Source organism: Cryptomeria japonica, chromosome 11 (genome assembly GCF_030272615.1).
Source record: "Cryptomeria japonica chromosome 11, Sugi_1.0, whole genome shotgun sequence".
NCBI lineage: Eukaryota > Viridiplantae > Streptophyta > Pinopsida > Cupressales > Cupressaceae > Cryptomeria > Cryptomeria japonica.
Window position 1 is genome coordinate 510,789,011 of NC_081415.1, and position 16,664 is coordinate 510,805,674.

The window sequence follows — 16,664 nt, forward strand, 5'->3', positions numbered from 1 at the left end:
AAGATCCCAAAGCTTAATTAAAAGCTATACCATGTAAAGGTAATACCCTATAAGGAGTAACCTTGGTGGAGGATTTATGAATCCAAACTAATGGATCACTTGGTTAGAGGATCTGAACAATGAATCTTGTTAGAGCTTACCCGGTTAGGGGATTTGACTGTTGTAGTGGTTAGAAAAAATAGGTGATGTGATCTAGTAGTAGCACAAATTGCTTGTATAGATCCTCTTCTGCACACTTAACACTTATTTACCAACATACTCTGCGACTTAACACTTCTGCCTTCGCACATAACATATCACTTTCGCTCATACCACAATAATTAATTGTGATGTCAATAAATAGACATTTAGATTTCATGTCGGTCTATAGAAATCATAACACAATTACCTAGGTGCAGTGTATCTAGTCAAGTGATCATAACTCATCACAAAAATACCACCAAAATTTGTCGGTAAGGGTAACTCATCACGACTTGTGATAAGTCATCACACAATCAACGAATACCGGTTGGAGTTAAACATATAAACCGTTATCCTTGATACTCTTGTGATAATCTCCACTGGATCTTCCTGTTGATGCCGAGTTATGTATAACCACTGGTTATCTCCATGCATTTACTGGTTGTCACCAAGTACCGGTTAGATATAAACCTCTAGTACACCGGTTGTAGTGTAAACAACTTTGAAGTTACAATGATAGACAATATGAACATATGTGTGTGTATGTGTTTGATCAATGACAACATATGATGAATTCATTACAATCATCATCAAGACAACAATACGTACCTCATTTGTCAAACAATCTTCTTTCCATCTATCTGATCACCCATGGTGGAATTGGAAATACTTTAGAATTCACACTTGATTCAATTATCATTTGAGACTTGGAAAGAAGAGAGATAATTTCTACTAGGATGGTTGATCATGTATCTCCGTTATATGCCTTTTCAGACTTTGCACTTGATATGGTTGTTGATCATATTCCTAGTGCGAAATTTGATTTTGAGGAGAAATTTGGTTACTTGAACCTAGGTATTCTCACATCTGATTCAGTTCTTGAACCTTACCTTTTGTCTCCTCCATCTTCTATTGCTTCTAATGATACTTGTGTTGCTACATTTAGTGCATCACGATTTACACCATCTTCCAAATATAGCTACATGGGATGACTACTTGGTAGACATTGCAGGTTTATTTGTGGGGTCTCATATTTTAGATGTGGAGATGCTATTCATGAAACTCATCTTCTCTTTGATGAAGTTTATTCTTCTTGAGTTGTTGTGGAGGAACCTTTGGGTCCTCTTGTTCATTTTCCAGATGATCATTCATCACAGTTTGACATGAGTGTGGATACTCTTTACCAAAATTTGGAGGAGGTGTCTTTATCTCTAGAGGAGATATTTCAGTCTTTGGACCTTGCTCTACATATATATCTAAAGATTTTGTATTGTCATCTTCATCAGTGTGGCCTAGAATGCTTGATTTTAAGGTGACAACTTTCAACATCGATATGGAGACACATGAGCAATTTTCAGAGACTTCATACATTTTACACCTTCTTCCTTCATATTCCTTTTAGGAATTGGAAGATGTTCTTCATACACCTTTGGTTTTGTTTCTTCTTAAGGGGAGGAATGTTCGATGATCATGGTCCATCTTCTACAACCTATTTCGAGCATCAACCATTGGTACAATAGATTACTTCAGGGAAGGCTACGTAGTCTTTCTTATGCTTTCTGTTTTGGAAAGGATTTCTTCCTTGCATGAGATTATTTCTTGTGTTTGAAAACTTATTTTCTTTTCTCTCTTTGTGGGAGGATTTTATCCCACTAGGTTTTCTCATTTTCCTCATTTGTGAGAGGTTATTTTGTACATGGGTACCTAATATGGCCTTGTAGCTAGGACCCATCTTTATATTTTTTTACCTACTTAAGAAACTCTTAAGGGGGGGTTAGTTTAGGTTTTTATTTTCCTTATGTTAGGGAATAATTATTTTTCCAAGACACATTACTAAGCTTGCTTAAGAAATATTATAATGGTTAGGATGCGGACACACGGCATGATCCTTCAATCACATGTGTCATTCACCTCTACCTTTAGGTAGTTGAATGTCACACCTTCTATTGGATTTATTTTCCACCTGCCATAACCATTTGTTTGTCCTTACCGTTGGCATAACCATGTCTTTGGCATTTACCATGTAGGTAAAAATCCCACCTATTTTGGCTTGTTGGGAGTTATTATTCCTCTTAGTTTTATATGCCCATATTTTGTTATATAAACAATCCTCACTTCTCCCTATGCTAATTTGACTAGCTCACTTGATTATGAGTGCTAGTTTAGTGCTAAGGGAGTGGTGAGTTTTGTTCATCTCTAGGTTCAATCTTACTTTCCTTTAGTCATTTTGATCTTGGGCGGCTTCACATCTAAATCTAAAACACCCTTGGTGGTTCATCTTCTTATAGAGGTGGAAGAAATTAGTGTTGGGAATTTGGATATGAAACGTTACAATAATGACCTACCAATAATTTTTTAGTAATATAGAAGGTGATATAGAGATTGTCATTGACCTTTGGTGAAAGAGGCCTCATTACCATTCAATGTCATTCCACATAAATGCAATGATAAATCTCAAAAGACATTATTTTTTAAGGTGAAGGTCCATGACAGTCTCTAAAGAAAGGCGCTATCTCTTAGTAGTTGGTGACAATAGCAACTAGGTCCATCACAACTTTCTACTTTATGAAATTGATGAGGTATAGATGCAAGAAAAAACTAATAGCATAAAGAGTCTTTTATATATGCGTAAATAGGGATATGGAGATTAATTGTAAACATACTGAAATCACCATCCTATAACTAAAAAGTTCACCAAGAAACATCATCTACTACCCTTCTAGATGGTACCATTGAATAAGAAAACAAAAGGCCAACACCCAAACCCTAAGTATAAATCCCCATGTAGATAAGGAAAAGAGTAAAAATCCATCTATGGCCAAGGAAAGTTACACAAGCTTCAATTCACCACCAATCTTGAAAACATTACAACACCTTCATTTTTTACAAGAAATAGACTTACCTAAGAAGATACCACAACCTCCTCAAAAAAGTCATCCTTGTCACAACATTCAAAGAAAGTAGGAATAGTCTGCTTTGAAAGATAAAATTTGACCCCCTTAATAATTGCTTCCATCACTCTTTTTAGACAAATCTGTCTCCACTTTATCATATGGAAATGATCTAAAACACAATTAAAATACACTTTGGATTTCAAAAGAAAAACATCTTAAATATCATCATGGAGGAAGGAGTTAATGCTATTCGAAAACATAGAATCATGACTAAGAGCGTGTGTCACATTAAATATATTCTTTTGACCATGCATATGACTAGGTCTAGCAACATGTTAGCCATGGTATACTAAACATTAATGTAGGTAGTTTCATTAAAATCCTTAGCTAGCTCCCAAACACACACTACCTAGAGCCTAAGATTAATATTTTTTATTTCACATTCTAAGAATGGCATGAAAGGAACTCGAGATGCCCTACTATCGCTTTGAAGACAATGCTAACCCTCGGGGGCCGATCGATAGACCCTTGTTTGAAACACATCACTTCTTCCTTCATGAAAAATTTGTCCATCACCACCTCAAACTTCTAAAACCTCCCACTCTTAACCTTAGAAGAAGATGCCATTGAGCTAATAGAAAAAAAAGATAGCAATTGGAAAAAAAACTACACCATTGTCATTAACCACAATCAAACATAGATGATGCTATGACAAAATAATGAGATTCATCCATTTTGAATTGAAATGGACTCTAAAACAATCATTTAAATCATTAAATGTCACCCCACATTTTATTTAGTTGGAAACGACTAAATTTGATAATGCGTTAATTATAGAATGATGACAGAATAATTGTAATGCATAATTAATTAATTGTGAAACACAATAAAACAGTCAGTCAAGATTAGTCATCAACATAAAAACTAAAACCATTTAAAAGCATTATCAAGGAAGATTAGTAAACAAGAAGCTAGGAAATAAACAAAACGAAATGAATACAAAACTTCTCCATGATGCTCCCTTGCGTTAGCTCTTCCTTGTCCTCCTCCTCTCCAAGATCCTGTTGCTATGTGGAGTGTCCCCTTAGTTTGAGCACTTAGCACAATGGGATGCCAAATGGAGGATGGGAGATGATTGATTATGTCAAGTGTGGATGAAGCTTGCAAATGAAGTATTAATGTAAACTAGCAACTCCAACTAGTGGAAGAGATAAAACATCAAAAAACTCATTCAAAATCTCTACAAAATGATAATGCATGGATAATAGCTCTTGTCTTGTGTGTGTGAGACCTCAACAATGAAGGAATGAGCCCTATTTATAGAGGAAATGGGCAAATGAAGGGTTGAGATTGAGCTGATTGAGGAGGGGTTAGGATTGCCTGAGGAAGTGATGATCCTCAATCCATGTGCTCCTCTTCAAGCCAATCCCATGTTGAAAAGTGTCAACAAGGGAACACTAGAGAGGAGAGGGACAAAGCATTAAATGCTTCAAGAGACATGATGGTTATCATGGGTGGTTAGGTTAAGGTTAAGTTAATGGATAAAGGTTTTATCCAAGGGGTAAAGGAATGTGCAAGGGTTAAAGGGTTATATTGGTCGAAGCCTTTAAGAGTTTAGGGGACTTGAGGGTTGCCATGGATGGTTAGGTTAAGGGATAAGCCTTTAACCAAGGGTTGGAGAAATGTGCAAGGGTTAAAGGCGGGCTAGGTTGGTCAAAGACCCATGTGGGTTAACTTGTTGAAGGAAGAAGACCTTTAATGCTTTGTAAGAGCCTTAGATATTTTTGAGAAGTGACTCTTCCCTAATCCCTTAGTTTAGGAATGTGCAAACACTTAGAGTGGAATTAGGCTAATAATTATGAGTTTAGACATGATTAGGAGAAGGGTTAGTGTGCAACTTGCATTTTGTAGAAAGTGCAAGTGGGTGAGGGATTTAGGAGTTTAAACAACTATTTATTTATTTAAATGTGAGGGATGGACTTTTAGGGGTTTAGATAAATATTAATTTATTTAAATGTGAGAGGGGGATTTAATTAAATAAATATGATTTATTTATTTAATTAAAAGTTAGAACATGGTTTAATGATTTAAATTAATTAAATTTAAGATGAATTAATTAAATTATTAATTGTTGATCAATGGTTAAATAATCAAATAAATGCCAAGTATTCATTTAATTAAGTGGTCATATTTGAGTGTCTACAAATTGTGTGTGCAAATTTAATTATATAATAACGTGAGCATAAAAATTTGTATAATTAAATATGTGCATTTGAAACATTGCCAATGTTGGCATAGTGTAATGGTAAAATTATGGCATTGTTGTTCTAGCTATCAAGATTCAAACCCCGTTGGAATGCTTTTGTTGAATATTTTAATTATGAATTGATTAATTAAATTAAAAGTAATTAATTATTAATTACTCCATTTTGAAGGTTTTCATTTTACAAATTTTCTATTTGTAGATGTAAAAGGATAAAAGTGATCATTATCTAAGTGCTTAATTTTATTAAATTGTGGTTTTTAAATTTTTTTTTCTTAAAACAGACAATTTGATAACGATATCTATGGATGTCTTTTTATTTTTTATTTTTTTAAATATAGACATGCCAATTCAATTACAGTAAAAATCCTCAAAACCCTCTCTTCAATCCTTTCCAAGTGTCCATTAAAGATTTAGAAATCGAGGGTAAACCTCGACAATAGCGTGTATCAGACTTATTAAGACATTTTAAATTTCCACTCGGACTAATCAGACAAATTGGGCATCCAAAAAGTCATCACCAAACCGACTAACATCATAAACAAGCTGCTGGTCCATCTCACCCCAGGTGTAACATGCCGACATTGCCACCTTATAAAATCAAGCACATTCACAACATTTCTCAAACCACCAGCGCAAGCAAATTCAGTGGGGAGAAAAATTAAAAAAGCAGGAAGCGGAGAAAGCTAGAAAACATCAATTCCAAAGAAATCCCAGATAGTCTGGATTACTAGTAAGAGTAAGAAAACATGGCGAGCAGGCGTATACAGAAGGAACTAACGGAGTTGAAGAAGGATACATCAAGTTCATTCACTGCTGGACCAGTTGCAGAAGACATATTCCATTGGCAGGCCACCATAATGGGTCCTGCTGAAACTCCTTACTCAGGGGGCGCCTTTTTACTTCTCCTTCATTTCCCCAAGGACTACCCCTTCAAGCCTCCTAAGCTCACCTTCCAGACCAAGGTAAATATACAATCTTAAACACAACAACCCATTACCCTAATCTATAGTTTATCTGCTCTTTTTTTTTATGATCTGCAGTTTTTCTTTTGTCATTAGCCTTTCAAATCCCCTCTGAGATCATTGGAATTTATGTGGGTTTTGCAATTTTTCTTAAGCCCTTCAAATTCCATCTGAGATCATTGCAATTTATGTGGGTTTTGCAGTTTTTCGTTGTCTTAAGCCTTTCAAATCCCATTCTGAGATCATTGTAATTTATGTGGGTTTTGTTTTTTTGGGGTCAGGTTTATCATCCAAATATAAATTTGAATGGAAGTGTGTGTCTGGATATACTGAAAGAGCAGTGGAGTCCGGCACTGACTGTTTCCAAGGTGCTGTTATCTGTGTGTTGCCTGCTGGCTGATCCCAATCCAGATGATTCTCTGGTGCCTGAGATTGCTCATCTTTACAAGAGTGACAGAGCTCGTTATGAGGATACTGCCCGAGCATGGACACACAAATATGCGTCCAATTTTTGAGTAAAATGTGTAATTAGATACCATGACTTAGATTTCTGTAGATACAGGATATAGTGTTGAATGGTAGTTTAATCATTGTATATGATACAGAGCAGTTTTTATATTTGTACAATAATTGCAAACTACGAGGGATGCAGAATTTTTTTTTTGTTTTGTTTTGGTCATGAATTGGGTCTTTGCTTAGATGGGAAAAGCATTAGCTTTTGGGTCCAATCTGGGTTGTATTGGAAAGCTTGGAGGACATGTTTGGATTATGTTGTTCTGTTTAGCCATGGTTAGATGCTAGTCTGATTTATTTGCTCAGTGGTGAACTTAATCTAAAATTGGAAATGGAAAAGTTTTGGCCTTTTCTTGAAGTTTTTTACAATAAATCAAAAAGTCTGCAGTGCTAGTAGACATGACTTTTCCACAGTTTATGAAGATGTTTTTGATCATTTTTTTAATATTAAATATGATTATAGAAGTCTTACTAGTAAAGATTTTAAAAGTGAAAAATAAGATGTTTCTCATATTCCTGGTGAATCATTATAATTGTCTGTCATAGATTTGACATTATATTATTGTCAGATTTTTGATGATTGTTAGAAGTATCCTGATGGTTTTTGAATTTAAAAAAAAAATACAATATATGTATAGTTGTTAATTTGAAAATTTTAATGCAATAAAATAACAATCTTGTAAAAGGGTTCTCTTTGAACTTAACTAACTATGAATGTCTAAAATGGGCCAATGCCAACGCGTTGGCAAATATAGAGATTATTTGTAGTGGTAATTAATTGGTGGATTTGTGTGTTAAATAGATACATAGTGTCTATTTGGTCCCAAGCGAAGGTTTTTTATGTACCCCGAGTAGCAAGTATAATTTTGTTAGTGTATAGATTCAATGTGGCAGCAACCAAGTGTCTTATGTGCCCCCAAACAAAGATTTCTTATGTTTCTTATGTGCCCCCAAGTAGCAACTATAATTTTGTTTGTATATGAAAAAATAAAATGGGAATTGTCTAAAATGGGCCAATTTTAAGGAATGTGCGTCTTCTGTGTCCCCTAAGTAGCAACTATAATTTTGTTTCTGTAAAATGGTAATGTCTAAAATATAAATGCAAAGGAACTTTTTTCCATAAAGAGGAAAGAGAGAAAATTTAGTCGCGGTTGAGTCAAAGTGGAAGTGAGGAAGATGAAATCCCACTTATTAGGAGGAGGAAGCTTGCAAGTCTCTTATTGTTGTTAGAACACTTCCACAAAAAAAACATTCCTTCACCTCATGGTTCACCATAAAAATCACCACCTAGGCCACCTCCTCATGTCCAAAGTGGAAGTGAGCTTATTGTTATTAGAACATCTCCACCGAAAAAAACATTCCTTCACCACTTCACGATTCACCATTCACCATTCACCGTAAAAATCACCACCTAGGCCACCTCCTCATGTCCAAAGTCCTCCACCAGACCAACCTACATCTCAAACTCTAACTACTCGTATTCCTATTCCAATTCCTATTCCAGCCATCAAATTCACATTCCTATTCCAGCCATCAAATTCACATTCTTTCACCTCCTCATTCTCCCCCACACATAGCATTAACTTCACCTCCTCAGACTCTAATAAAATCAACCTTTGGGTGATGGTGGACAACAATATGAGTCTTGGCAGGAAATAGAAGTTGAAAATATTGACACAGACATAACTACTTCACTGGTAGAACAAGCCGAGAGCTCCCAAGATGCCACTCGGATTATGCCCTTAACTACTCCTCATCCTTCATAAACAAAGACTTCAAAACTTCTCTTTTAGCTTAATCATATATTTCACAAGGTTCAGATTAACAATCTGCTCAAGAGTGAGCCTGCATTAGTACATCTTGAGAACCTCCTTTTCTATACGATGATCCACCCAGATATCCTCAAAGCGATGCACATGTATGATGGATTTCTTAATCCTTTTCTTCATCCCTCGATAATCAAAATCTTCCCTTGACTTAAAAATTTTGAGTTTACTTTCTTGCATCTCAGTCTCCATGGCTTTGGCTTTGATTGATGTGACAAGAGAATACTGATCAATCTTCAATGGGTTAGTTGTAGAAATCCCCATCCCAACCTTATGTTTGACAAATTGATGAGCATGCACAGCCATGATTTGTCTTCCCAACTCCATAAGAATAATCCTATCAGTTGAGTATCTAGGATGTATGTATGGCTACCCACTATAGAATCCAACTCTCATATAAGTAAAAGTCAGGAATTGAAGGAACACACAATGATACTCATTCACTCTTTCCCATGCTTCATCTTAAACCCTTCTATTCTTCAGAGTCTTCTCAAACTGGCACATGAAATAACCAAAGAAAGCATCTTGAATCCTCATGAAATGTAATTTTCTAGGTCTCAAGGGCAGCTGATCATAGTATTCCTACACTGGTATAAGTGAGCGATCACCCTTGGTAGAAAGACCAGGGAAATGTCTAAGTGATGCTGCTAAATACATTGAGTATAAGTTCATATAAAATGTCATAGTGGTAGGGACTGCTGCAAGTTGTTCACACAAATCATCATTGATGACCTCTCCCCATGAAATATGATGGGACTACCTTATGAACATGATAAACTAATATATCCAAGGCTCAAAAACATTAGAAAAATCAAGACCCAACATTCTGCCAAGGAGAGCGACGATGTCTCCAATTTCCCACTTGAAGTCACATCGGTATAACTTAGCCCACCTCGTGAAAGTGGCCCGTGGCTCATGAATCCACCTATTGCCATGGCATTTACAGTCCTTTTCTCTCTTGACATAGTACTCAGCTACACTATCCCTAGAAATTTATATATACACAGGTACGAATGGTATTCTGAAAAATTTCTCAATGGTATCCATATGAAGGCGAATTATTGCCTCCCCATCATCATTTCTGATGATTCTAGTCTCCCTGTCAAAATGATGAGAACAAGCAAGGACAAATTCAGGTTCAAGTGCAACCACTGGAAAAGAAGAAGCGTGGTGAATGTGGTTCTCCGACAAACGCTGCATATTACTATCTTTTGGATCCTCCACCCTTTTGACGAATTTTGATATGTCAACATGCCCCACTTCCATATCCTTGATATGATCCATAGGAGAGGAAACATGTGTAGGAGAAACCTCATTCTGGTATTTGTCATATTTGTATTTCATCTTCTTGGGAACGAAGGATGATGACAAATATGTCGTTAAAGAACAATCCGACATGCTGCGATGAAGACTCAAAAGTGTCAAAGCAACATCAAAATCAGATGCAACTAACATCTTCTCATCTTCAAACGAGAAAAACTCTAACCCTTGCACTTCATGATTTTGTGAGAGGAAGATGGGAAATAAAAAGAGATTCTTGAAACTTGACTTTAACCAATTTCGGATCTTGGGAAACATTTTATAAGTATACGAGTGGGGAAGGACAAATATGCAGTCAGACTTTTGAAACGCGAATGCAAGTATACTTGTAAAAAGGGAAAATGGAGAAATGGGTGAGAAAGAGATTTCAGCATGTGGGAAATGACGTGAATGGAATGTATGGATAAAGGCAAAGGGTATGGATGAAAATGGAAATATTTTAGGAAAATCACTTTCAAGAAAATGGGAAGAACTCTAAACATTTAATCTAGTTCTAAAACCTCGATTTTGAAAGAATGGGTATTTTTCATATTTGAAACTTGGAATTTTAACAAAAGATGGTTAAAATATTCTAACCATAAGGGAAGATCAATTATTTCATGCTTCTTTCAATTGGGATTTTGAAACCTAAATGCAAGTAAAGAGGTAAAATGATGAAGATCAATGCAATTCACAAATTGCTTTGGAAAGGGGAAAATCTTTCTCACAAAACCGATTTTGAGGCAAAACTAACATATATACAAAGATCAAGCAAAGAAATAAAACCAACAAGACAAGAAAAAAAGAAAAAAAGAAAAGGAATCACACCTTGCTTCAATCCAAATGCTCTTCCAAGGAAATGCAACAATCCTTGTGATGAAGAAGCAAATCCCTTAAATAAGTAACCAAACGAACTCCCAAAAACCTAGCCATGTTTTCCAAACTTAGATTGGGAGACTAAACAACAAAAACGTGGCACGAAATGCAAGTAAAATGACACAAGAACTGGTCAAATCTTCCTTTAACCTCAATGCCTAAGTGAAAGAAGCAAAAATGACTTTGAAGAGAAAGGATTCGTGGCATTTTGAAGGAGAAAATCGTGGAATTTATAAAACACATGTTTGATGTCAAATACCATGAAACCAACATTCACGATCTCCAAATGGCGTGAAGAGAGTGTAAGAATGCATGAAAGTAGCAATGGATTATAAACGCCTTCTTCTTCCTAAGATTTCTCTACAAAAATTGGTGGAAAATGTCAACCAAAACCTTCAAAAATGTTGGCCGGGTTCTTGGAAGAATGCAACAAGTTTCATTTTGCATGTAAGAATGAAAATCGAGTTTCTTTTTTCATTTTACAAGTTTAAAATGACACTTTTCTTGGCACAAGGAAAAATCGGGTTTTTGAGACCATATTGTAGGTTTAAAATACCTTTATTTTCATTCTAGGAACAAATCAGGTTTCTAAAACTCAATTGCAAGTTTAAAATGACACTTTTTTTCATTCTAGCAAAATTGGGTTTTTGAGAGAGAAATATAAGTTATAACAACTTGCAACAGGAAAATAAAATCCCCTTAACAAGTTTTAATAACTTAACTTAAAAAAGAACTTGTAATGGGGAAAATAAATTCCCTTTACAAGTGACTTGAAAAAGAAAACATGTAATAAGGAGAAAAAATCCTTATTACAACTAAAAAACAACTAAAGAGGAACTTTATAGAAGAATTACAAGTGACTTTTAAATTTAAAATATAAAATTAAGTTGTAACTTATCCAAAAAGTTCCTACATGACCAAAAAGAAACAAGGGGGAAATTAAAAGTAAGTTACAAGTTATTTTTACATAAAGTGAATTTGTAATTAACCAAAAATTTCCCTACAAATACTAAAACAAAGGAAAACATTAAAACTTGCAAGTTAAGGAAAATTTCCCACCTGCAGTTAGGGAGAAAAAACCCGAAATTGAAGGAAAGAGATAGCAAACGAACCCAAAATGCGATGAAATTTGAAACTTGGTTTAAGGATGAACTGAGGATTAGTCCAGTCCAGCGATAAGGCAAAATTCTACCTCAGGAAGTGTGCAATAGAGTGAAATTTTCATTTTTTGACAAAATTTTTATGTAATGGTCCATCATTTTTGAAAACAAAAATAAGGACAACAACGTGCTTTGATTGGGGAATTCTTTCATTTATCCTTCTAGATTGTGAAAGAAAAGAAACTAGATCTCTAAATGCCTTCCTTTTATCCATTGGGCCACAAATTCAATCAACGGAAAACAAATAAACCAAAAAGACAAAAGACAAAAAGAAAAAAGAAAAAAGATATAGACATTATTTACAAGAAGTTACGTCAAAATTTCATTCAAAGTAATACTTCAAATGCTGCCACTACAAAGCAACACAAATGACGTACCATCACGATAAGCAGAGATAAAACTATCTTCTCCAGCAATATGATTAATTGTGAAAGGGCCTAGCCAAAGAGAATTAAATTTTCCATGAGAACCCTTTGGTTCCCTTCAATTATCCCAATGCAACACACGATCACCAACTTGGAATCCTCTTTGCTTTGCTTTTTTGTCAAAAAGGACTTTGACTTGTTGTTGGTGCTGAGCGATCCAGTCCACCACTTGTGTTCTTTGTTCTTCCAGCTGAGAAAGGTACATGATCCTCTTGTCTAAAACATTCTCAAAATTTTCATCTTTAATTGCTTTAGCCAATTTAGAGTAGGAAGTTCCAAAGTAATGGGTATTTCTACATTGATCCCATAAAGAAGCTAAAATGGTGACATACCAATATCCCTTTTGGGTGTAATTATGTTTGCCCATAAAGCATCACAAAGAGCCTTATGCCAAGACCTTTGATTTTATTCCATAAGCTTGTGAATAATGGTAATCAAGTTCTTGTTACTTGATTCTGCCTGACCATTACCTTGAGAATAATAGTTAGATGAATGAGTTAACAAAATACCATATTCAAAACAAAATTGTGTGATCTTAGAGGAGAAAAATGTGGCTGCATTATTAGTCATGATGTTGTGTGGAACGCGAAACTTGGATATAACATGTTCTCCTTGAGAAATCTGCATACTATTTTAGAAGTAGAATGCTTTACTGGTATTGCCTCCACCCACTTGGTGAAGTAATTTGTAGCTGTAAGGACATATGAATTTCTTTCACTTGAAGAAGGGTTGATAACACCAATGAAATCAATTTCCCATTCCCGGAAAGGTTCTTCAACAATCACCAGTTTTAATGGTAATGCCACAAGCTTCTATTTGCCCACAAATTGCTAGCAATGTATACATTTATGCACCCATCTAAAAGCATCTTGAAAGGGCATAGGCCAATAATACTTAGCTCTCAAAATTTTGTGAGCAGTCACTGGTGCGGAAAAATGACCACTGCAAGCCTTATCATGGAAATATTATAGCAATTTGGCTTGTTGTGCTTTATCAACATAACGAAGGAAAGTTCCATCAATTGCTCTTTTGTACAAACTAGTATCCCATAATATAAAGTTTGCAACTTTCAGCTTGATACTCCTCTTTTCATTGAATGACAAATATTGTGGACATTCACCATAAGTCAAGAAAAATGCTATATTAGAATACCATTCATCGGTAGCATTGGCAAACAACACCTTGGGAAGACATTCAGAATCGTCCAGTTCTTGCTCCTTTAGAATGCCTTCTGGCATGAGCTGGCAAAGTCCTCTCCCTTGAACAAGCTTTGTAGGCGTGATCTCCAAATCATACTCTTGGATTTTGGCAATCCAATTCCCTCTTTTTGTGCCAAATTCTTGTTGCATCAAGATAGACTTGACCAACGTATCAGGAACTAACACAATAGTATGAGAATTTAGAATGTAAAAACAAAAATTCTTGACTGCTTTAACAACAACACAAGTATTCTTCTCAACAAATGAATACTTGAGTTCATGAGATTTTAGAGGATAACTCATGAAAGCAATAGGAGATTCAATCTCCTTTGAATTCTTCTGCATTAGAATAGAAAACATATTATGCTCGGAAGAATAACTATACATGATAAACTCCTTGGTGTAGTTGGGACATACCAACATAGGCGCGTGAGCAATTGCATCCTTGATTTCATTGAATGCAGCTTTTCCTTCTGAATTCTAGCAGAAAATGGTCTTTCCTTTCATCATATCCATGATATGACGAATCTTTTCGCAAAGTCCAGAATGAATCTTCACAGAAAATTTACCTTACCAAAGAAGGAAAGAACAATGATGTTACTAGATGATAAATGAATAGTTTGAATAGATTTAACCCTTTCAGGATCAATTTTAATCCCCTCCTTGGAAACAATATGACCAAGAAGTTTTCCCTCGGTTACCCTAAAAACTGATTTCTTGGGATTAAGAGAAATGTTATGCTTACGACATCTTTCAAGTACATCTTTTAAGTGAAAAAGATGATTCTCACGGTCTTTGGAAAAAATAGTAAGATCATCAAGATACACTAAAATATATCTTCCCATAGTACCACAGAAACCCAAGTCCATAGCTCATTGGAAAGTAGCTCCGGCATTGATCAACCCAAAAGGCATTCTACAGTAGGAAAACATACCCCATAGAGTAGTGAATGCAGTCTTATGTTGATCAGATTCACTAACCTCAATTTGATTATATCTTGAAAATCCATCTAACATAGATAGCATTTCAGATCCTATCACTATATGCAATACTTGATCCATGATTGGAAATGGATAGTTATCCTTTAGTGACAATTGGTTAACATTTCTGAAATCAACACAAATACACATTTCTCCATTCTTCTTATGCACTAGAACTATATTTTCCAACCACGTTGAATGATGGATGGGAAAGATAATTTGAGCATCAAGCATGTTTTGAATCTCAGAAATAATGGTACCTGAGATTTTTGGATTATATTGGCGCTACTTTTGTCTAAAGGGTACTGCACCAAGCTTTAGGGGAATATCATGCTGCACCTCCTTGGGTTGAAAAGATTTAAGATCATTGTATGAATATGCCAAGACATCACAGTATTGGTGCAAAAGCTGAATGAACTGATCTCTTTCATTCGAAGTGCAATTATTACCAATATTGTCAAATTTTAGGTCTTCATTTGAGCCGATATTATATTTCTCATATCCCATAGGAGAATCAACATTTTCTTATTGTCGTTTCTTGATATAACGATCATGTTGATTGAAATTGATTTCAAGAGAAACCAACCCCTTGGGAATTTTATTTCCTTTCAGCTGAAGAATATTTTTGTCTGATTCAGATGATGTTTCTGACATTGAATTTGATGATGAAGAGGAAGGAGAATTAATCCCTTTGAAGTACAGGTTGTTGAAACCATCTTCTGCTTTCAAGAAATTATTAATCTGCTTATCATCATTGAAAATATGCCAGCGATCCCAATTGTCAGGCACACTGGATCTGCAGTTCAATTCAATAATATATTTATCTTGACCAAAGTCAAGATGAGGAACCAACAAAGTAGCTAAAACAACAAGGGAATCAACCCTATCATTGTACTCATGAGGCACAAATGAGATGCTAAAAGCATCAAAATATTCAATATTTTCCCATACCAAATTACGATAATGCTTGAGTCTATCATTTCTTGTTTGATATATACTCCTTACTTGAAAAACTACTAATTTTGCATCACCTTAGGCGTGAAGATTTCTAATTCCTCTTTTCAATGCAACGCTCATTCCTAACAGAAGTGACTCATATTCAATCATATTGTTAGTATTAACAAATTGCAATTTGAAGGAATAAGGGAAGATATTTCCCTTAAGAGATATGATAACTATGCCATCTCCAAATCCATTTGTAGCCTACACTCATCCAAAATGGATGCATCATGAAAAGAAAAGTTATCATCTTCTCCCATAGGAGAATATGAACTTTCTTCTTGTGTAGGAGAAGAGAAAAAATCTTCTTGTTGATTAGACAATCGAGCATTTTCATCAGCAACAAGAGATGAAGCTTCTTCAACCATGATGTATGAACCTGAAGATTATTAGAACATAATGTTATTAGGGATCACATCCTTGTAATATTTATATATAATGTTCTAATATAAGGTTATAAAATCTTATATATTATATTCTTTATAAGCATATCCCATTTGAAATAATTATAATCTAATAACTATTAGATTATTAATTATTAATGAGTAGGGATATTGAAAAGGTGTGACTAGTGAAGCCACCCTTCCTCATATATTTAAGGAGGTTCTCTCCCATTTGGGAGTGGTTAGAATTTGGAGCTTTATGGTGAGTTGTATCACTATGCATACGAGGTATTATTGGCCATGTGGAAGTATTGGAGGAGTGTCCCCAGGTTCATGTCTATTTTATGATATACTATATTTGTAAGTGTTTTAATTAAATGATGCTTTATGGGGTTTTTAACCCGAAAGGGTTTTCCCCATGTATATCTTGTGTAATGTGTACATTTATGCATGTATGTTTCACATTTCATTTACTTTATGATCTTGTTTATAATGATTAGTATCCTAAGATCCTAATTTCTAACATGGTATTAGAGCCTATTAGGCTATACTAATCATTTTTACAGATTATTCTAGAAGATCTATAGAACTTGATGGGAAAATTCCTTATGCTCAATCAACATGTATGCTATATCATTAAGTAATTTCAAAATACTCATAAAATCAAGCTTCCACATTCAAGTAAGTATACTTTGTGAGCCT

At 34.9% G+C, this 16,664-nt stretch overlaps 1 protein-coding gene across 1 annotated transcript; it reads left to right on the forward strand.

Annotated features, from left to right (window-relative positions):
• Window positions 1-5,940: 5,940 nt before the first annotated feature.
• On the forward strand, window positions 5,941-6,981 carry LOC131035072 (ubiquitin-conjugating enzyme E2 8). The gene is made up of 2 exons (XM_057966732.2): window positions 5,941-6,302; window positions 6,584-6,981. The coding sequence occupies exons 1-2, from the start codon at window positions 6,087-6,089 to the stop codon at window positions 6,815-6,817; spliced, it is 450 nt and encodes a 149-aa protein (XP_057822715.1). The 5' UTR covers window positions 5,941-6,086; the 3' UTR covers window positions 6,818-6,981.
• The last annotated feature ends 9,683 nt before the right edge of the window (window positions 6,982-16,664 follow it).

Bases quoted from the DNA above. Each gene is read 5' to 3' on its own strand.
- LOC131035072 (XM_057966732.2), top strand. From the start codon at position 6,087: ATGGCGAGCAGGCGTATACAGAAGGAACTAACGGAGTTGAAGAAGGAT. The intron at 6,303-6,583 runs GTAAATATACAA...TTTTGGGGTCAG, and splicing joins AGCTCACCTTCCAGACCAAG to GTTTATCATCCAAATATAAA.